Below are 22,587 nucleotides of genomic sequence, written 5' to 3' on the forward strand. Positions count from 1 at the left end.
AACGGTTCAGAAGATATTAAGATTACGAGTTTGTGCCCAAATAAGGACATGACTGACTTGACTCCTGGAAGGGAACACATAGCTGTTGGCACGGAGGCTCAAACTCCGCCCCTTTACGTCACACTCTGCCTGGTTGAGTTCCGCATTTCCAATATGGCTGCTGCCGTCAATTGGCTTCAAAACAGCGCTCAGGAACAGATGGGTGACATCACGGATACTACCTCCATATTTTATACAGTCTATGGTGTCAACACTACCCTCCCCTCTCTGCTGTCGTAACCCCGCCCACAAAAGATTGTTGTGCGCGTTCTATGAGGAAGTAGTGGCTTCCCAGCCAATCAGGGCGACGTAGTGGGGCTGCCATTCGACCAATCAGGCCAGAGGGTTGGGAAGTATCTATGATTGGTCCGTGATAACGGGAACGAGGGGAATAATAACATTGCTTGATACAAAGGCATTGGAAAACACAGAGATTTCACCATAATCTCAAATTACTTCACTTACAGATGAGTACCGATTGGTATTAAGACCTTTTCTCCGAACCCAGCAGGAAAAAAAAGTATTTTTTTATACCATTACTACTAACAGCAGCTTTAAGTGATGTAAACAGCTGATCCAAATACAAAACCCCATATTTATGCAAGGAACTAGCCTTTGAAAGACATTCATCAACCCAATAAGAAATGTGTAATACTGACCTGTTTTGATATTGTGTCTTCCCATGTGAACGGCACATTGAATGTAATACAATTATTTTTTCTTACTCACCTTTGTCTGTAGTCTTCCAAAAGTAGCAAAAGTTTGATATCAATTTTGCTTCGATTTTCTTAAAGCTCCAGAGGCTTCGTATTGTGGGGGAATCTTAACCAAATTTGTATTGTGTTGACATTAAAATTTTGTATGTATTAACTTTTAAAAGTTAATACATACACAAGGTTGTTAAAATCATATTGGGCCCAGTATGGTGCATTATTTACATTTTGGTGACAAACATTCTTGAAAAAGTAGTTTAGAACAACAAGAGAGGATGTTTGCTCACTAAACTTTGGACATCAAAGGTCTGAAAAATAGATTCAGATTGAATTTAATTGTTTCAAATACACATGATGAAAATGTTACGGTTGAGAAAAACATTTCTTTTCGTATCAGTTTTATTGAACAAAAAAGTTTTCAAAGATCATGTAGGAAATACAATAATATACAAGTGTTGCACAAACAAAACTAACAAAAAGAAGACCTAGAAAAGGGGAGTTGTCGATGGGCATGGACATGACTGCATATAGACGGATCAGACGGGAGGGAGGGCTCTTCAAGATCTTAATCTTCAAAAGAACAGAGACATGGAAACCTGCAAAGCAGACAACCAAACACTGATGTGGTCTCAGTGTAAACAGGGAACAGAAAATTCATAGCTTGTGGACCTTGGATCAGAAAGCAGAGATTTGAATTTCAATTCTGTGTTATTCTGGTTATCAAGTTGCCTGAAACATAATCCAAAACGGTCAAACATGGAACAGAAGCTTGAAAATCCATCTTTCAAATTCAATTTGTTTGTTTTTATGGATTTAAAACAAACTTTATCTTTTACTGGAATTAAGGTTTATTTGAAGTAGTGAAATGTAAACAAAGGTCCTCTTATTGGCATCTCCCAGAGATATAAAATATTTGGACTGAAGATCAGTAGAACCTCAAATGAGGCTAGAAATAAGGACTAGATTTTCAAGAACTGCCTCCATGATCTGACAGAAACTAAAGCACTCACATCGCCCTTTGCTTAGTCTGATATGGTTTCGCCCAAACATCCCAAATTAAACTTTAAGGGGAACACACTGGAGTTTTTCCACAGATGATTGAATGAAAATGGATTCACATGGTTCTTCACAGTAGAAACCTTTGGAAAGCACTCAAGGCGGTTTGACACACTCCTCCAAACCTGCAGGGGGCAGCAATGCTATCAGTACCTCTGAAAACTCTCTAATCTGAACGAGAAAAAGAGCGCCACGTCTACATTCCTTTGCCAGTTAATTGATTTAGCATCCTTGTTGCAAAGTTAGCACCTGTGGGTTCAAGGAAAGTCAAACCAAATTATACTTAATTTCAAATTCCTTTGATGTGCTGCAGGAAGTAAGAATAATCACGACTCTCTGTCGTAGGAAGCTACGGTGAAGCACAGTCACAATCTCAAAGTGCTTTTTTTTAAGTTTACAGGTGGGCCAAAACGATCAACTAAATCAAAGAACTCAAAGGTTTCTTTAGCCACCAGATCAAAAGAATAGAGCGCAGATGAGTGATGGAAATTAAACTTTCAAATGGTGCAGTTTCAAATTTAACTTAACGGTCTGCAGCTGAGGTCAACAAATTTCAAAGTTAGCCAAACAAAAGTCATAAATCCGGACTCCATCTGACAGCGCTCAGTCTGCGAGTAACAGAAATGTATTGGACGAAAGTAAATCTTGAGCAGCACTAAACCAGCAGCTGATCATTTCCTAGCGCCAGTGCACATTCATCTTTTCATCTTCTTTAACGAATAACCAGGGCCACTTTATAGAAGAGAAGGAAGAACTTCAGGGGAAGAGTTGTAACTCAAACAATGAGCCTATAACTCAAATGTTTGATCAGTTTAAATAAAGACAAGGACTGGGTATAAATAGTCAGGATACTTATTTCTCAGAATTCATAATCTTTCCCACATTTACCTTCAACAAGGCCCGAGCTGTCTTCCGTAGTCTCGGTTTTCTACGCTTGTTTTCTTTTATTCATGGTTTGTCACAGTAAGACATGAAAACTTCCCAGCAGTCAAAAATACTTTTGATAGTCTCCATGTGTGGATGAACCGAACCAAAAGGAACACTTAGTGAAGAGCTGTCATTCAAACAGATCTGAAAAATATTGATGTCTCTCTGAATGTGTCATGGGTCAGATTCCCTGCTGAACTCACTGCTAGAGCCTCCAGATTATCACTGAAAACACAGAAATAAAAAGAACAGGAAGACAAACTGAACACCTTCTCTTTCACTCTTTTTGTTTAGTGTAGTCGTTTCACTGCAACCAACCAACCACCATGTCTGTTCGCCTGAAGTCTGTGAGAGCTGTTCGCCTACCAGTTCATCTTGGTTTTTACCTTTATTTGTCCGACTTGTTCCCGGAGGAAAAAAAGATACCAGAGTAACAGCACTGTTTAAAGCGCTACACGTATGAAGTACAAAAACATAATGGTGCTGTAATGCAAATGGGTTATAAATACTCTTTAACAGCCGTTAGCCTTTCCCAGTGCCCGGCGAAAGGGCAGAAAAATGATATTGGTTTAACAGTCACAGTAGATGCTGCATCCAGGAATTCATCGGCAACACTGGCAAGCAGCACGACAACTCAAAGCAGCATGATGGTTGGTTGAAACTAACTTAGGAAGTGAAAATGCACCAGTCATCTCCCAGCCTGCTGGGAAACGCATCACCTCACTTTGAATGCCTTCTAAACCCGAGTGCCCCCATCAGAAACCAGAACTTCCAGACAGACTCTAACGTCTCTACCCCCAACACTCAGCAGAGATCACAAAAAAAACATGATGAAAGACTGTCATGAACACTGCCGCTCAGCCAGGTTGAGGCCGATGGATGTAAAACACTAACACCTGCTCGAGGAAATGATGTGAGAGAGTGTCAGGGGAATCATCATTTATTCTGGTATCTGAAGTTTCTCAGCACATGCTGAAGAGGTTGGATTTGGATCACCGGAGACAAGTCAACCTGTAGAATCTTCTGCGCTTTTCTGCGGGCGTCAGCAACAGAGCGAGAGTCATCAACTTTGATGACTTTCCATCTAAAACTTTTCTTGTCCTTCCAGCCGTTCCTCTGCCGGGTTGGACTGTTCAGTGTCTTAGAGCTGCGGCCATCCCGATGGAGGCCGTTACTCCTCCAACCATTACTGGTCAGCTCTGTGTGAGTCTCTGGGAATGCCCTACCATTGGCGTATAAGACCGGTGCAGAATCACCAATGAGTGCCCCGTCCAATCGGATGGGACAGGACAGGCTCTTCTGGCTGAACAAGGCCACAGCTTTGGTGGGTGCCCCACCACCGTTCTGTGAAGGCTGCAAAGGTATTCCTGAAAGTGTTGGAGGGTGCTGCTGCTGCGAAAAGGCAACAGAGTGCAGCTCAGAGGATGAGTTCCAGGAAGTGTGAATCTGAAGTCTGGCAGTATGGAAGCCAGACGAGCCTTCAATATTGGTCAGTCTGAGGCATGGCTGCACCTCAAGGGCCTGTGATGCCTCTAAAGTCCAACTCGGCGTCCTGCTGCAGATCATGGCTCTATGGTCCACCAGCAGCTCTGGAGGACGGACACCGTGAATTCTGGGTTTGTTCCTCCCAGAAATGTTCCAGGATGGATGCACGTCCCTCTTCTTGGTCAGGGGCTTTCTTGCTCTCCTCTTGGCGTTGGGTCTGACGTTCCTGCTGGGTGGCTTCAGCTTGTCTAGGGTCAAGGGTTGGTTGGTGCAGGAGCGGTACTGGTACACATCCTTGCTGCGCAGCACCATGGGCGTGTGGCCCTCGTCTCTCAGCTCCTGCAGGAAGGTGACCAACTCCTCGCTGCTCGAGAGGTCTCGGGTCATCGGGCTGAGGATCTTCAGAGCATCCAGGAGGACATTCTGCCCCGCTGATGAGATCCGGTTCCAGGAGTGAACTGCCCGCCGTTCCTCATTGGCGAAAGCAAGTGGCCGGCCAACCACGGGACCTCCCACCGTGTCAGCCATGTTTCATGTCCTGCAGGGAAAATACAGAAAGCCTTTGTTTAATAGTATCACAGGAGAGAACAACACAGGGAAGTTACACCAATATAACCAAGTGATCATTATCATTATTCAATGATCCACTGTTGTTGTATCTTGTAACTTATGGTCTGACGCCAATTTGGGATTCTACCACCCTTCAAATGACAGATCAATCAAGCAGCGCTGGAATCAAAATCTTTCAGTTCTTTGTTTGTATGACCTGAAAGACAAATACTTTACTTCTGATAAAAGTCTTTTAGCCTCACACACTGAGGGTGACATCAGAGGACAATGTCTGCAGAGTGACGATGGTGGCAAGGGCGACTTATGTCAGGAAAACTGATGTTATTTTGTGAAGCTTGTTTTGCAGCTGAACTTATCCCATGATATTACTGATGAGGGTCAGATAAATATAAAATGTTGACATGAACTTGAACTGCTGCAGCTGTGAACACACAGACTGGAGATTTTTTAATAGGTGCTTAATGCCCAGGGGAAAAGCTTGTTAACCGTCAGCAGCGGTGTAATCAAACACCTCATAGTAACAGTAACCCTGCACATCTGCTGACAGGAATGACCCCAGCTGGCTCGTTACATGGAGCCAATGAGCAGCAGCTACGGTGTGCGACCATCCCTCAGTTCAGCGTTAGTTCTACACCTTTATTCCCCCGTCTTAACGAGCCCTATTAGCTTCCATGGCAACAAGGACCTTTGGGACCACAGAAACAAAGCCCTGGGATCCCTCCATAGGACAAACAATAAATTGATCAGGGAGTGCAAAATGCTAAATATCCAGCCTTTTTTTGCAGTTCAAATAAGGGAACAGTTAATAATTTGAAAGAGCACAGAAGGAATAAATGTTTGAAATTGTGTTTTCTATGATGAATGGCAAACATGGACAGTTCTTTGGACAAGGAGACACAATCTAAACCAGACCATACATAGCTTAAATAAACCCTCTGTAGTTTGATCCATCCATCACATATCCGTGCTGAACAACAGTTTTGCATTTTCAGTTGCATTGCTAAGTTCTTTGGTTTCTACCCTTTAATTATTGCATCAAATCCCAAAGCAGCTATTGGGCACATTTTTACTGTTTGCTAGCAGACCAAAGTGATAAAGAGATAATCAATAAGCAATATTTAGTCATTTATTCCTCTTCATGTGGTTAGGTCTTGACTGTGCTCTAGGCTCTTCTCATTCTAGCTCACATATAACTTCACTGCATGTCAAGGTAGGTCACCTTTATACCCGTTTGGTTACATTCTTAAGAAGACGACATGTCAGATCCTACAATGTATAGAGCTGTGTTCAACTCAGGGTTTATTGATAGGGATGCACCAGCCCAGCTTTTTTAGTCCCAATAAAACTACCAATACCTCGGCTTTGGTATCAACCAATAACGATCCAACCTGATCTGATCCAATACCAGTATTAATCAAAAACCAGTATCAATGTGAGGTCGAGACCAAGCAGCAACCTCCACTCTTAAAATACGAAGCCCATGCTAAAGTGCTAATAAACTGCAGTTCATTGAGCGTCCACTCGAGGCTTGCTGCAATAACACCAGAGCCCACATACAAACCCATTCAAAGAAGACGATCTGTACAGCAGAAATAAACATGTTTACAGACTGGTTCAAAAGACAGTTTAGGTCTGAATAGCTCATTTATCTATCGGCACACATATGAATAATGAATATGAATGAAGATGAATAATTTTTATAACTCGTTATTTTTGAAGATATTAAACTTACGAGTTTTGCCCAAATAAGGGCATAGCTAACTTGACTGACAGGCAGGCACCCTTTAGCTGTTAATGACAAGGCAATAGGCCTGCTTCTTTACCTCACACTAACTCGGCTGAAGCTTCAAAACAGAGCTTCAGAAACAGATGGGTGACGTCACCAAGACTATGTCTACTTTTTATTAAGTCTATGGTTGAAGCTGGGAATTATGTTTTGTATCATTGTTTGATAATACAATTTTAAATGCAGCACAGGATCAGTCGCGGAATAGACCTTATTCCCACGGTGGCCATCTTCTTGTGACGCCACAGTCGGAGAGGGAAGCTTAAATATCGTCATCCAGTCTTACTACTGTGTAACAGCTTGTAAGTCAAATAAACTTTGTTATTCTGACAAAAAGTGGTCAATTTACAGCTCCCTGATTGATAATGAGCTACAAAAACAACATATATGTTCAGTTAACAGGGGCTACTCCTTAAACCGTAACATCACCGTCTATCCATGTAGTACTTTAACATTGAATTCTTGCGTTGTTGGCTAGCTAACTTAATGTAAAAGCAGACAACAAGAACAACATCAGTAGTCTTAAAGGAGTTATCTATAAATTAATTGTTTTGCTTCTACAAATGTGTCCTTTCCCATGTGTCCGTGACTTTTTAACATAATCGTAAACTAGGAGGAGGTTGAGTGCTAACTTTGGCTGTATTCTGATGTAGCCAATGGGCTGCCAAATATAGTTTGGCTCAACCGCTCTCTCCAGGTTTTCAGCATCTAATGTCCATGTGGCTGTTCATTGATTGGAGAGCTGGGAATTGATTGCAACTTGTCAGAAAATCAAGGCTTATGCAACTTAAGATTTGCAATACATTAAGAAGTATTTGAGCTTCCCACTCTGAGTGTAATGTCAAAAGAAGCTATGGTTACTGATTGGAAACTGAAAAGGTTACATGAAAAAAGGCTATGAGATCAATATTCCAAGTAGGGATAGGGCATGATTTTCGAATGCTTAAATATTTGTTAATTTATTAAAAATCGAAGAGTTAATGTGAATGTTATTTCATTTTAAACGTAAAATTTTCCATCATTTTCACAGGTGCCTGAATGTAATACCGTATTCCCGCCAGACGGTGGCTATAGAGTAGCAGGCTCTGTCAGCGTTTGTCTCGACCTTTACGTCGGTGTCGATAATTGAATCTCACACTACTACACAAGTATTTCCAGCGACTGTCGCTAATGTTTTCTTCTTCTTTTGCTATTTAATGCAGTTAGCATACTTCTTCTCCTGTTACTTAATGCGGTAAGCAAATAGCCGATTAAGACGCTCTATAGCCACCCACTGGCAGGAATACTGTATTACAACCAGGCATGGGTGAAAATGATGAAAAAATCGTACTTGAAATGAGAAAATATTTGCAACTCTTTGATTTTTAATAAGTGAATGAATATTTGATATTTGAAAGTCATGTCCCATCCCTACTACCAGCAGCAACTCGTCCTGGTGCTGGTTAACACGACGGCCACACAAACACACCTTTAACAGGACAGGTGTCCCATGGAGTGTTTATGTTTACTGTCTACACCTGCATCTGTTGTCTCAACTTAACATTTTTTAGTAATGAAAAATCACTCAATAGATGCCAGAGATTATCGAATAGTATTTTGCCTTGAAATGCCCATCCCTAATACAGAGAACCAAATTTTGAGGAAATTCTTCATTTTTCGAAGTTGCATAAACTGTTCTTGATATCCCTGATTTCTTCCCTTTAACAAAGGCCAAAACCCATTCAGAGTCATTTTAGCTGCAAGATATTTTTCATTGCAAGACCAAAATGAAAAAGAAGAATAAAAACCGGGGAAGACAAGGGGAAGTGGGGAGGAAAGAGATGAATGGGAAGTGAAATGAACTGAGGACAGAAAAATAGAAGAGCTAAATGAAAAGGAAGAATAAAGACAGGAGAAAGAAGTGACGGTAAGAAAGTTAAAGATTGTAAAATCAAGACAAAGAGAGGTGTAACTTCAAGCAGCCAACTTGTCATGATTCACCATAACTGCATGAGGCTTGAAGGGAGTTTCTCACTTGGCAGAGTGTGATAAAGGGATGAGCCGAGGGGGGATGGGTTGGACGTTGAAGGCTAGTGCAGGTGTGTGTGAGGGAGGTGTTTTGATTAACTGCTTCATGATAAAATGCCTGGATTGATTGGTAACAGGACATAGAAATCATCATCTAGGCTTAATACCAACTACACATTCATTCATCAACACTAATCTTTCAGGACACAATTTCAGCAGCACTCTCTCAATGGCTCCTTTTGCATATTGCACTCCTGGAAATGTCCCCTCATTGTCTGGATGTATGTGAACGCAGACGCACGATTTCCAGCCAGCCACATTGTGAAATGTCTGAGGATTCAGGTTAAGCCGATGTGTGAGCTCAGCAGGTAGAAGTCTGAAGTGGGCCACTGGACAGGCTCATGATGTCGCAGACGGCCTTTGAAGGGGAAATGCAGGTGCTGCCTTCAGCTGCAGCTTAGTGGACACAAAACAGTAAATCAGATTAAGGTAAGAGCTGCACCTTGATTGGTCGGACCACTGACGGAGGGATTTCTGCATTTTGAATGTCAAGGCAGGAACTCAAAGTGACATGATCCAAGCCAAGTCCATTCATGCCACTGTTGGAAGCCAACATTCATACATTTGTGTGTAGTAATGAATTGGTTTGATGAGTCACCAATTGAATCCTGACACTGGATCTTGGTCAAACAGAGACTCAGCCAGACTGGGAATTGGCGACAAAGGACCAATCCAGTCCTAATCACATTAAACCAACGAAGAACTTCTCAGTGATGGTTTGAAATAACAGAGACGGTTCTTGGATTCATTGCTCTGGGAAAGAAACCCTGCAACCCGTTGAATACAAGAGATTCTGCAGCTTGGTTGAAAGCATGGTACAGCTCGCCACCACATTTGGTTTGCAAAGTATGGCTAACATTAGCAGAGCTAGCACCACCAACGAATCAATCTATTTTTATTTATAAAGCGCCAAATCCCCACAAATGTTATCCTCAGACGCTTTCTAATCAGAGCAGGTCTAGACCATACTCTATATTTTTATTATTAACAAAGACCCAACATCAAGACGGGCTCAGATCCAGTCCCATCTTACAGACAGGACTCAGTCAGATCTCATCTTATTCCACCATGAGCAGAGCACTTTGCAGCATTTAGCAAGTTATAGTGGCAAGGACAAACTTCCTTTAACAGGCAGAAACCTCCAGCAGGACCAGACTCATGTTAGACACACATCTGCTGAGACTGTGTTGGAGAGAGGGATAGAGGGAGATGAAGGGAGAGAGAGAGATGATAGAGGTGAGACGGATAGTAGTAGTTGTAGCAGCTTGAGTCTGCCATGTCCACAGCAGCAGGCCGTTTACGGCAGAGATCCAGAGAAACCTACGAGACAAGGGAGCTCAGGGACTCCAGAAAGCTTTATGGTAACCAGCCTTCAGTCAACATGCTTGGGCTGGTTACACATTGCTCCAGTTGAGTGGTTATGTCAGTTTAATCAGACACAGGCTGCTTACACCTTTATTACCATTTACTAGATTAAAATACCACCAAAACGTGCCATGCTCTGAGCTGCTTACTGTTATTTGTGCTGGTTCGTATCTTGTAGTAGAGCGTTATAGCATTATCTATAATCATTACTAAGAGTTATAGCCCCAACAACTAGTGGCTGGCTGTGATGCAGCCTAAGCTTGGTTTATTCTTTTGCGTCTTAGGTACACGTAGCCCAGTTCCGAAGCAGAAACCTACACGCATAGTCTGACATGCACCTCCTCCGAAATGTAACTACACTGTACACTACGCACTGTAAGCCCTGTGATAGTTCTGCTGGGAAGCATCATATTTTCTGCGTTTCCACCAGTTCGGAAATCGCCATAAATCGCTTAAATCATCTAAATCGTCTGCAAGTTCCTTCTCCTTAGATATCTCCGCCGTTCTCTCTCTGTTGTAAGTTCTGTATTATCAACAGCAACATCAGCTCCAACTCAACATAATACTCTCGGAGTTGCCGTAGTTCACGGTGCAAAAATGAGCAGAAAACGTAGCAAGAGTGGAAAAAAGGTCATCTGACTAAAATAGAAATCCCACTGCCTCCAAGCCTTTAGTGTTGCAGGGCGGCGCAGACACTCTGGCCAACAATGGTACAGCCATTAGGGTGCTGACTTTTAATCGTTTAGTCGACTAAACTTGCACATCCCTGATGTGAACACAAGCACAGTTAAAAGATGCAACAAAGATGACCTTCACTAATAGGAGCCCTGACCTTTGCCTATTGTCACGTTTAACAGTAGACTGGTTGGACAGAAGTCACACGCCCAACAGTGCTGTGCCACTACCTTCAAACCTCCGTCAATGAAGTGCTTTTATGGTGGCATATGCTGTTGACTTAAGTGAGGAAGAGAGAGGAAGTTTTTCAGGTACATTTGATATTACAGAGATTGCCATAGGAATGAATGGATTTCTAGCTGACTCGCCTCCATACATACACAAGTGGAAGCAAGGCATTGCGATAATAACGTAATGTATCCAATCATCCCTTTCCATTGTCAAAAATGGTGCCCCATCATTCTGTGGTAGCAATGGTCACCAACTGTTTGCCATCAGAAATGTATGCTGGTCAAAAAGCCAACCAGCAACCCTTTTTCACACCCCAACATATCAACTGATGGCACTCACTTCATTGATTTGGGTATAAGTTGTAGGTTTACATCACAGGTAAGTGGCAGTGAGAAGGACAGGAAGGTCGGCTTTTCTGGATAGTAGCTCTTAAGGATGTAAAGGTACATTGCAAGAGAGTGAAAATATATTTACACATAAGGGACAATTCAAAGAGTCTCTGGGTTACGACTTTACAGTTGAGCATGCACCGCTAACGTTTCCCACACATGGACAATACCAGGGTGGCCAGCAAGGGTATACTTTGTCCATTGAAGCATATTCTTTTTCTGAAATCCATATAAAATTGCCTTCCCGATGCATAAACACCAGCTGTTGTTAGCTTGCACACAACTTGATTTCACATACAGCATACATTTGTTTCACTTTTTGTAGAGCTGTTCCCAACAGGGATATTTAGAGGTAACATATTTTCTTGTAATTCAAACTGAAATATAATTTACCAGAATTGAGGGACAGATTGGCACAAAAAGGCCCCTAACTGTTAGCCAACTGTGCTAACCTACACAATTATTTCTTCAGCTGTCCAGGGTAGAAATGGTAGCCCCGCTAATTGGTAAACATAGGCTGTCAACCAATGTAATATTACAAATTCTATTTTCCTAGTAATGGTAGAGCTAAATTTAATTCCTGTCACAGTCGTGTTGGTAAAATTAAGGCTGCACGACAGCTTGTAATTTGATTCTCATCAGGGTATCAAAATGCACATTAAACACAAAGCACAAGACCAGCTATACAACACAGATTGAGAAAACACATTACAGTACTCATGTCATGCATTTACTAACCCAGCTGTTCAAACCCAGCATTGTCTGATAACATGAAAGGCAGAAAGAACTAGGGATGCTCCGATCAGGTTTTATGCTGCCGATTCCTATACCGATCAGCCATGAGTGCCGATCACTGCCGATCACCGATACCGATCACATGGACTTTCTGTAAGTTTTTCAATTTAGTTATGGTGAGTGCTACATGATCTAGGGAAAAAGGAACCATAAAATCACCTTAATTTAGAAAAAAAAATCATGTTTTTTCTTACTTCTTCAAGAGAAAAAATACAAAAACATTGCAGGAACAATGCAGCAACTATTCAGTCAAAAGGACAACTGAAAAACACTTAAAGGTGACATATCATGCAAAATGGACTTTTTAATGGTTCTCTACCTGAAATATGTGTCCCTGGCATGTCTACAAACACCCCAAGAATGAAAAAAATCCATTCTGCCCCTGTTTTGATTTCTAAACCTTTCTGTAAATGTGTGTGAAACGAGCCGTTTCAGACTTCCGTGTTTTTGTTACGTAACAACAATATCCGGTCTGTCACGGAGTCAGAGCTCGGAGCTTGTTCAGCCCATAGACTGTATAAAATAATACTGAATCCCTCCCCCGTTTTTCCTTACCTGCACAAGTGTGTGGTAACAAGGAGCTTAGGAGGGAGGCATGCTAGTTGTAGGCTGTCTTAATAAACACAAAGGTCGGTTTTACTCCCCACGTCTGCAGATTTGAAGATCTAGTGGATGATTTTTAATTATCATGGATAAGTGCTAGCGCTAGTTAGCATAGCTACATAGCTACATGTCGTAGCTGTAGCTGTGTACCAAGACACACGTCTACATACTGACAAATAAAACAACAAGAAACACAGAATCTGTGACCAATCCTTCAGAAAAGGTCCCGCTGCCTTTCTGGCAGAGGTCGGTTTTACTCCCCACGTCTGCAGATTTGAAGATCTAGTGGATGATTTTTATTTGTCATGGATAAGTGCTAGCGCTAGTTAGCATAGCCACATAGCTACATGTTCATAGCTGTAGCTGTAGCTGTGTACCAAGACACACGTCGACATACTGACAAATAAAACAACAAGAAACACTAAATCTGTGACCAAGCCTTCATAAAAGGTCCTGCTGCCTTTCTGGCAGAGGTCGGTTTGACTCCCCACGTCTGCAGATTTGAAGATCTAGTGGATGATTTTTATTTATCATGGATAAGTGCTAGCGCTAGTTAGCATAGCCACATAGCTACATGTTCGTAGCTATGTACCAAGACACACATCGACATACTGATAAATAAAACAACAAGAAACACTAAATCTATGACGAATCATTCAGAAAGGTCCTGCTACAGGCGCCTCTCCGTCAGGATCAGATTCTGGATCAGATTCAGAGGGTTGAAGTAACGCGATCTCTGAGCAGCCGTGTATATTCAGCCAACATGTAAACATTAGATCAAAATGCTGGAGAGCCGAGGCACATCCACTTCCGGAGGGGGCGTGGTCAGAGAGAAAACAGAGTGTTCTGAGGAGGACTGAAGAAGAGGGGTTTTCAGGCATGCCAAAATCTGATTTCAAAGTGTTTTTTTGAGCATAAACTTTAAAGACATGCTTTGGGGACCTCTTAGACCAATATATATTGATGAAAAAAGCGTGATATGCCACCTTTAAATGTACCTGCTACCAGTAACACAATCTTTAACAGATTGGAAACATTAAGGCTCTCAACAGGCTAAATAGTGCAGAAAGTCAAATAAATAAAGGACAATATATCTCACAAGTTTGTCCTTCAGAATATGCCATGTTTGAAACTCGTGAAACTTACAGAGAATGAGACTCCTTCTTTAGGGAGACGTTCGATGTGAGAATACACTGTCTGGTGGAGCTCTGGCAGCGCTACGTCTATGAAATATTTATGTCCCGGTAGCACGTAGCGGGGCTCCGAGTGAGAGAGCAGTCGGCGGAACCCAGTGTCTTCCACCACTGAGAAAGGCTCATCTAGCCTGATGGATTCAATTATTTTTCGGGTTATTTGCTTAGCCTTCTGACTGTCACGCTCAGCTGTCTTCTTTTCATTCACTGCCGTGAGCCTCAAAAACTCACCATACTCCGCCAAGTGTTTGTTCTTTAAATGTCTTATTAAATCCGTTGTGTTGAAGCTTGTTAACGTGCTTCCTCCGTGAGGTATTTTTTCATTGCATGTGTTGCAGGATGCAAACTTTAAACTCTCACAGACTGTATAAAAGTTCCACACGGCAGACATGTTTGTTGTAGTTTGCAGCTGCGCGCCTGCGCAGTGAGAAGGAAAGGGGGAGGGGGCACACTACACACAGGTCCTCTTCAGGCTGCAGGCTGCCAAGTATGAGCTACAGGTGATGGTTTTTTGTGATCGGCAATGAAAGGCATTTATCGGATGTAGTGAACTCTTACGCGGACATGTAATCCACTGTTCAATATCAGTGTGGTTTCAACACAGTGGAATAGGAGGCAATGTAGCATAAAGAGAAAGACACCTTGAAACATGTTAGTAACTTTGAAATGAGTGATGGCGGTTAAGTTACTGAACACTAGCTATGTTAGGAAGTTAGCCAGCTAGCTACCTGTCGCACAGAGGCAGGTGCAGCAGCAGGTGACACAAGTGTTATTGGTCAGGTCCATAAGGCCTTTTTAGTGCTGGCAGTGCATTGCTATTGACAAATCTGATATTGGAAGCTCCGCCCCTTCTTGATTCTGATTGGTTGTTGATCAAGAAGCAACATATAAGATGGAAAATATGCACCAACAGTACAAAACAAGGATTGTGGAAATGGCACCTGTGGGCACAAACTCTAAAGACCTGTCGTCTCATTTCCGTTTGGCCATTGTTGTCTGTACTGGCTATGACTATCCTTTGAAGGCTCCTAACCCTGAATTTGGACAGCTTATGACTGAAATCATTCATCCATTCACTTCTTGTTAAACTGGCGGAAACACGCAACAACATGCATTAAGCTTAGGCTATACTTTTCAACCATTTTAAGTACAGTTAAGTAAAACTGGCAAATGCTTAATAATGTGTTCTCATGGTACACATCTGTGCTTAGCTCAACACTCTTTCACCAACAGAGCTTTTGTCCACCAACTACTGCTCATTTTAGCTAAGCTTGTTCGATGGTGCTCTAGTGCTACTTCTTATCGTTAACCAGCTATTCACCTAGCGACATGTTACCTTATTGAGTCAAAATAACATCAACAGTGCAGATTGGAAGAAATACCATTTGACACTATCCATTCTTGATTGGAAGCTGCATTTGTCACTGTTTACAGTTGGCCTGTATGTTTCAAAGTTTCATTATACATTATTTTACAGTCTAAAAAAGCCTGTCCTGTGTAAAAGTAAAAAGTTACTTTTAACCTCCCCATAAACAAAAAAAGCAAAGGATGTTCCAGAGCTGACAGATTGGTTTACAGGGTGTGACTAACAGTAGCAGAGTTAGCACCATCAGCAGTTGGTCCTCCTTGCTAGTTTATGTCCACATGCCTGTGCAGGTAACACATGGCCACGGTTAGGGATGTTAGAGATGTGCCGAAGCTTCGAAGCGTGTGTCGAGTAGTTGAGGGGGCGTTTCCGCGAAGCGCGTATTGAGGCTTGCTTCATTGAGGGGAGGGGCTGAAAACAATGACGTTCGAAGCCTCGCGAGCCGCCTGTACCACGTGACTGATTCAGGAACCAGTTTTGCGGGTTGGTGCGCGATTTGAAATATAAGGGGCAGCGCACAGTCACAACCTTATCCCCAATTTGTTTCCACTTTCCCTTTTGACCCGGCCATTGTATCGTAAAGACAGACACCATATTAAGAAGTTCATTATTTATGTGTTGGCGTCACAAACATCTTTAACTTATTCAATTCAAAGCTTCACAAACCAAAGGGATGGTGTCATTATAATCACTGATCTTATTTTACATTTTTGTCCACTTGATGGCGCAGTAGAGCAAATGGAGCACCATGAAGCTTCGGCCCATGAGTGAACCAATTGGATGGAAAGCCTCAATGCTTCAAGAAGCTTCATCTCGCCATCACTAGCCACGGTGAAGTGCTTTATTTGATTTTACTTGTTTATTTTGACAGGGACAGAGTTCAGCCAATAAGCTGTACCAGAGTAAGACAGAGCCAGCACCTCTGTGAAGGACAAACAGTACACTATACAAACAGCTACACAACATTACATAACCTCTATACGACTACATCAGTGACCTTCACAGTGGTTATATGCCAGTTTAACTAGACACAGCCAACATACTGAACTTTATCTCTGTTTTCTAGATCAAATTGCTGCCAAACCACGCCAAACTCAAAGACACCACCTGTCCTCTGTGCTTGTTTGCCTCTGGGTAGTAAAGCATTATTCCATTATGACAGCCATGAACCAGCTGCTGCCTTGGCTAAGCTTAGACACAACATATGACCCGCATTTCAGGCCTTAAATATTAATGATAAGTTCAAACAACTAGTTAACTAAAGGTGCACATCCCACATAAAACTATGAAAAATAAGTAATCTATTATTTTCGCAACAGTCTGTCAGTTATTAGATACCAGCTTGCCACAATCAGTGTGCGACTGTTACTAGCTAGCAAGTTCTAATCAATAGCTGTAAACCAATTCAGGAGTCATTCAGAGGACACATTTAAAGTCAATTGTGCCACACTGGTTCATTTGAAGCTTCTGCAAATGCTACTACAAAGGCATCTTTCTTTTTTTAACAGGCCACAAAGAATGCCTCCGGTGTGTTCTTTGTGGCCCAACATAGCCTGAGATTCAATGCACATTAATCCGAACAAATTGACCTGGCGGACTCTCACAAGGCACGGGTACACGTTTTTAAGCGAAAGAATCTGGTTTTAATGTAATGGACTGGCAAGGGACGCAAGTGTCAAAAAAAGAATGGGGCCTTGTAACTTTGAATTATCTTTTAATAATAAGTTAAGTGTTGTGATGTTAGCTATGTTAGCTAGTTAGCCAACTAGCTACCGGTTGCTAGGTAACAGTTGTGTCGTAAGCGTAATGGTGGGAACAGCTAATTTCAGTTTGGCCTTAGCGACAGCGTTGCACACAGGCAACAGCAAACGCATCCTTCAGGTTCCAGCCACTGAATTGGAACATGGCTAGTATGATGGCCACTAGTTCGCTTGTCACAATTAATCTGGGACTGACCAGCCCCTTGCTAGCTTATGACAATCAAGCCTCGGAAAACTAGCAACTAGCTAGTTAGTCACAATCAAGCCGAGACAAAGTAGCAAATAGCTAGTTAGTCACAATCAAGCCGAGGCAAAGTAGCAGCTAGCTAGTTAGTCACAATCAAGCCTGGTACAAAAACGAGTGTAGTCTGGATAGCTCAGTTCTTGATCGGCACACACTGTACGGGGTGAATTTATTTCTAACGTTGCAATTTCAAAGATATTGAGATTACGAGTTTTCCAATGAGAGGCACAGCTGACTGCGGGAACACTGTAGTTGTTGGCTAGGAGGCTCAAACTCCGCCTCCTTACTTCACAATCGCTGGACAGCGGCAATATGGCTCCCGCCAACGATTGGCCTCAAAACAGATGGGTGACGTCACGGATACTATGTTCATATTTTGTACAGTTTATGTTTGAGAGGTCAGGCAGACTGGTTCTAACTAGCTAGCTGATAAACAACACGCTTAAAACAGCCAAATCACCTCACTGATCAGAACAAAGAAACCTTAAAACACTCTTCCTTCATTCATTTGAACAGATTAGAGCGGCTAAGGAACAATCCGACCAATAAAGCTGAAGCTAAAAAAAACGTGCGCAAACGTACGATGTTTCAGCTCACTAGCGCCCCCTTACGTTCGCACTGAATGCGCTGGATTCTGGTCCCACTTATAGTCTGCACCCTTAAACTATAATCAAATATACACACATGCTCTCCCTGCATTGAAGCTCATTTACACTTTCACTGGTTTGTTTGGAAACGTCGCCATTTTTAAACCAGACTTGTGAAGTGCCAGAGGAGAGCATTGGTGGCCAAACACTCTCCCAGTAATCTTTCCTCTGTCTGAGCGGCTCACAGGCTCCCTCAGCCCGGGGATCGGCCTGGCCTTCAGCCCGACACCGATCATCAGACTAATCTGCTGGGTCGGTACCGGAAGGGTTACCGAATGAGAGAAAGCAACCAGAGGGAGAAATTACCTTTCAACGCGGCTGGTTCGGCATCCTCCGGTCGCCGCTGTTGCCGACGCTCCACGGTAAAATGGCTGCAACAACAGCGGAGTGGATGACAGACCGGAGAGGAGAGGAGGAGGCTGCCGGGGAGAGAGCAGGGGGGGCGGGCTCTGCTCACCCCGCCGAGGGGTGGGGGTGGGGAACGGGTGGAAGTGACCGATAATACTCTCACCTTTAACTCATCATTTACATGTCAAATATCATTCATAGAAAGTTATACAGAGTGATAAAGAAGTTTAAAACATGATAATCCGGAAACTGTTTCTAATCTAAAGAGTTCAGCCCGTTCAAGTGTCCCGTGACGTCATTTCGGGGCGGGGCTTGTGCCTATTTTTGTGTTTGAGGTCTGACCTAATAGTAAACAAGGCAAGCTACACAGAAGACGGTAATATAAAGATAATTCAGAACGAAATATTATTTCCAAGTATCAAAAGGCAGAAATTACAAAAATGAGCAAAGCATAATGGGGAATTCGTTAGAAATATAAATAATAAGAATTAGGGAAGCAAATGTTTGTCAACCTGAGTGGAAAATGCTCCTTTAAACATTTTATCTGATGTTATATTTAAGGATGTACTAAAATCAATTTATTCAACAGAACCAAATTTAACTGAGATAAAGAATTTTATTAATCCAAATGCTAATCGATGTGTTGTAACTGCAGATAAAATTGTTAAAAAAAATAAAATTGTATTAAGAATAAAATACCGGGGCCACAGTCCTCGTCGCAGATGTCGCCGGCTCGCTTCCCAGCCGTGACCATTTCCTGCATGTCTTCCCCCACTCCCTCCCCGCATTTCCTGGCTCTCTTCAGCTGTCCTATTGTATAAAGGCAAAGAAGCCCAAAAATATAACTTAAAAAAAAAGAGAATAAAATACCAATCACCATCTTTTTTCCTTTAAGTTGTATTTGGGGGGGGGTTGCCTTTATTGCTAGGACAGCTGAAGAGAAACAGAAAGGGTGGGGAGCAGAGAGAGGGGGAAGACATGCAGCAAATGGTTGACAGGCCGGGAGTCGAACTAGCGACCTCTACAACGAGGACCATAACCTCTATACGTGGGGTGCAAGCGGCAACCTCCATTCCAAAAATATCCAAGTCCAATGCGGAAGTGCTAAAAACAACAGTTCATCGAGGATCCACTTGAGGCTGGCTCCAGAAGTACCGGAAGTCACATACACATGAATGGGAAAAAGCCGATCTTTACAGTAGAAATAAACAAGTTTACAGCCTGGTAAAAAAGACGAGTGTAGTCTGGATAGCTCATTTCTCGATCGGCACACACTGTAGGGGGGGAATTTTTTCTAACGCAGCAATTTCAAAGGTATTGAGATTACAAGTCTTCCAATGAGAGGCACAACTGACTGTGGGGACACTAGCTGTTGGCTAGGAGGCTCAAACCCCGCCTCTTTATGTCACACTGGCTCCACCGCAGCAATATGGCTGCCACCGACGATTGGCCTGAAACAGCTCTTCAGAAAACAGATGGGTGACGTAACGGATACTACGTCCATATTTTATACCGTCTATGGTGGGGTGCTTAGATCGCTAGGCCACCAGCGCCCCACAGAAGCAAATTTAACTGAGAGAAAGAATTTCATTGATCAAAATGCTAATCAATATGCTGTAATGGCAGATCAATATTATTTTTGAAAATATTAAAGGTGACATATCATGCAAAATCGACTTTTTATTGGTTCTCTACCTAAAATATGTTTCCCTGGCATGTCTAAAAACCCCCCAAGAATGAAAAAAATCCATTCTGCCCCTGTTTTGATTTCTCCACCTTTCTGTAAATGTGTGTGAAACGAGCCGTTTCAGACTTCCGTGTTTTTGTTACGTCACAACAATATCCGGTCTGTCACAGAGGTCAGAGCTCGGAGCTTGATCAGCCCATAGACTGCATAAAATAATACTGAACCCTTCCTCCGTTTTTCATTCCCTGCACACATGTGTGCTAACAAGGAGCTTAGGAGGGAGGCATGCTAGTTGTAGGCTGTCTTAATAAACACAGAAGTTGGTTTTACTCCCCACGTCTGCAGATTTGAAGATCTAGTGGATGATTTTTATTTTTCATGGAAAAGTGCTAGCGCTAGTTAGCATAGCCACATAGCTACATGTTTGTCGTTGTGTACCAAGACACACGTCGACATACTGACAAATAAAACAACAAGAAACACAAAATCTGTGATCAATCGTTCAGAAAGGTCCTGCTGCAGGCGCCTCTCCGTCAGGATCAGATTCTGGATCAGATTTAGAGGGTTGAGGTAATGCAGGTCTGTGAGTAGCCGTGTATATTCAGCCAATGTGTAAACATTAGATCAACGTGCTGGAGAGCCGAGGGGATATCCACTTCCTGAGGGGGCATGGTCAGAGAGAAAACCGACCGTTCTGAGCAGGGCTGAAGAAGAGGGTTTTTCAGGCATGCCAAAATCTGATTTCAAAGTGTTTTTTTGAGCATAAACTTTAAAGACATGTTTTGGGGACCTCTTAGACCAATGTATTTTGATGAAAAAAGCGTGATATGTCACCTTTAAATTAACACCTGTAATTTTGAAATATTAATTCTGAATTTCTTTGCAGGATAAGGCTGTGTTTAAAGTTTTGGACCAATCTGTTGCTACTGGCCAAATGTGGGAAGTAACACATACGAATACTTCACAAGAACTTTGCTGTACTTAAAACTGTTTTCAAGAATCTGAACTTGTCTCTACCCCTACATTTAGCTCTTCAATGAAGGTTTGTAGCCTTGTCGTTAAATCAGCTAAGGGTAATAATCAATTATTTTTATATCGTCACCCAGCATTCCCATCACCTGCCCAAATTTCCGCCTAAATGGATGAGACAATCATACATTAAAACGACAATTCCTTGAGGCACCCATCAGTGCATATCAAGCAAAACACATATAAACTTAACAAGGCAATACTGACTATAATGTCAGCCAACAAGCATCTGTAGTGAGCAAACAACAACAGGTTAGCTCATGCTGGCACTATCAAACCACCACCAAACTATTCACTAAGCAGAACAACATGATATAGGTTCACGAGTATCACGGTTTAATGCCTGAGCTAGGGCTAAGCTCCTGAAGTAGGTGTTTGCGATCTTTCTTCGTGGATGACTGTGTTGTATTTCTGTAATAGTAAACTTTTTTCCCATTATTTCTGCCAGGAGTCCTGCTGCTACAACAACATGATCCCTTTAAAACTTCAACATGATCCCTTTAATTTCTGTGGCACATTTCAAACCCTCCTGGTCAGATCATGGTTTTACCGCTGTAATTACTGAATGAAGGATTCTCCTCCTCCATGTTGTCTTTGTGGTCCTCTGAAAACCTCTGACCTGTTGACTCCAGGCCTGGCTCCGCTCATCATGACGGTTTGTTGTTGTAGTTAAGTGAAATACGATCTGGTGATAACACAGTGTTTTATTCTGAAAATGAACCAGCTGTTTTCATTTTATTTTGGTGCCTGACTTCCTGTCCTGCTCCATCTGCTCTGTTGAGATGCGTCATGCTCCGGCATCCGGCAAAAATTGAAGTCTTGTGTTTCTGATCCGGAGGGCTCTGACCTGCAGGGTTCAGATTGGAATAGAAACCTATCAGATCCTGTGCTTTAAGGAATTGGAGATGGACTGGACATGGATCCAGTGGAATTTGGCCTTAAGTGCTGAATGCTACCGTTTTACCTACTTTCTTAAATTTTCAGAAGACAAATCAGAAAACTTGAATGGAATTGGTCTTCAAAGTAAGTTTTTGGCCCCCATTCATTTTGTATTGCATGACATCACCAATGGTCCACACCATGTGTTTATCAAAATACACTGTGTTAGCTGCTGAAGGGGAGAACACAGCTGACATAACAAACCTGAAGTGTGAAAGGTAAACATCCAAGGGGAACTCCATGGACACACACTGTCATACACTTAGTCTGCTGGCGCACAGTGATCCCATCTCATCTCTGCAATGACCTTTTCATACTGCCAGTGTAAGGTGTGATGTTAACGCGTTTGGTGTGGAGGGGGCTCTTCTGAAGTCCTTTTTTGACTCTGTGGTGGCATCAGCCATCTTCTTTGGAGTGGTCTGCTGGGGAAGTAGCATCTCTGCTGCTGACAGGAAGAAGCTGAACAGACTGGTGAAGAAGTCCAGCTCTGTCCTGGGCTGCCTGCTGGACCCTGTGGTGGTGGTGGCTGACAGGAGGATGATAGCAAAGCTATCTTCTCTGATGGACAACACGTCACACCCCCTCCAGGAGACCATAACAACACTGGGAAGCTCGTTCAGTGACAAACTTCTTCACCCGCGGTGTCTCACGGAGAGATACCGCAGGTCTTTTC

At 42.6% G+C, this 22,587-nt stretch overlaps 1 protein-coding gene across 1 annotated transcript; it reads right to left on the bottom strand.

The window, feature by feature from the left end:
• Window positions 1-1,133: 1,133 nt before the first annotated feature.
• On the bottom strand, window positions 1,134-18,541 carry si:dkeyp-87e7.4 (uncharacterized protein LOC557283 homolog). The gene is made up of 2 exons (XM_034685817.1): window positions 18,218-18,541; window positions 1,134-4,758 (listed from the first exon to the last, which is right to left on the bottom strand). The coding sequence occupies exon 2, from the start codon at window positions 4,746-4,748 to the stop codon at window positions 3,672-3,674; it is 1,077 nt and encodes a 358-aa protein (XP_034541708.1). The 5' UTR covers window positions 4,749-4,758; window positions 18,218-18,541; the 3' UTR covers window positions 1,134-3,671.
• Window positions 18,542-22,587: the final 4,046 nt, after the last annotated feature.

Source organism: Notolabrus celidotus, chromosome 1, assembly GCF_009762535.1.
Source record: "Notolabrus celidotus isolate fNotCel1 chromosome 1, fNotCel1.pri, whole genome shotgun sequence".
Classification (NCBI taxonomy): Eukaryota; Metazoa; Chordata; class Actinopteri; order Labriformes; family Labridae; genus Notolabrus; species Notolabrus celidotus.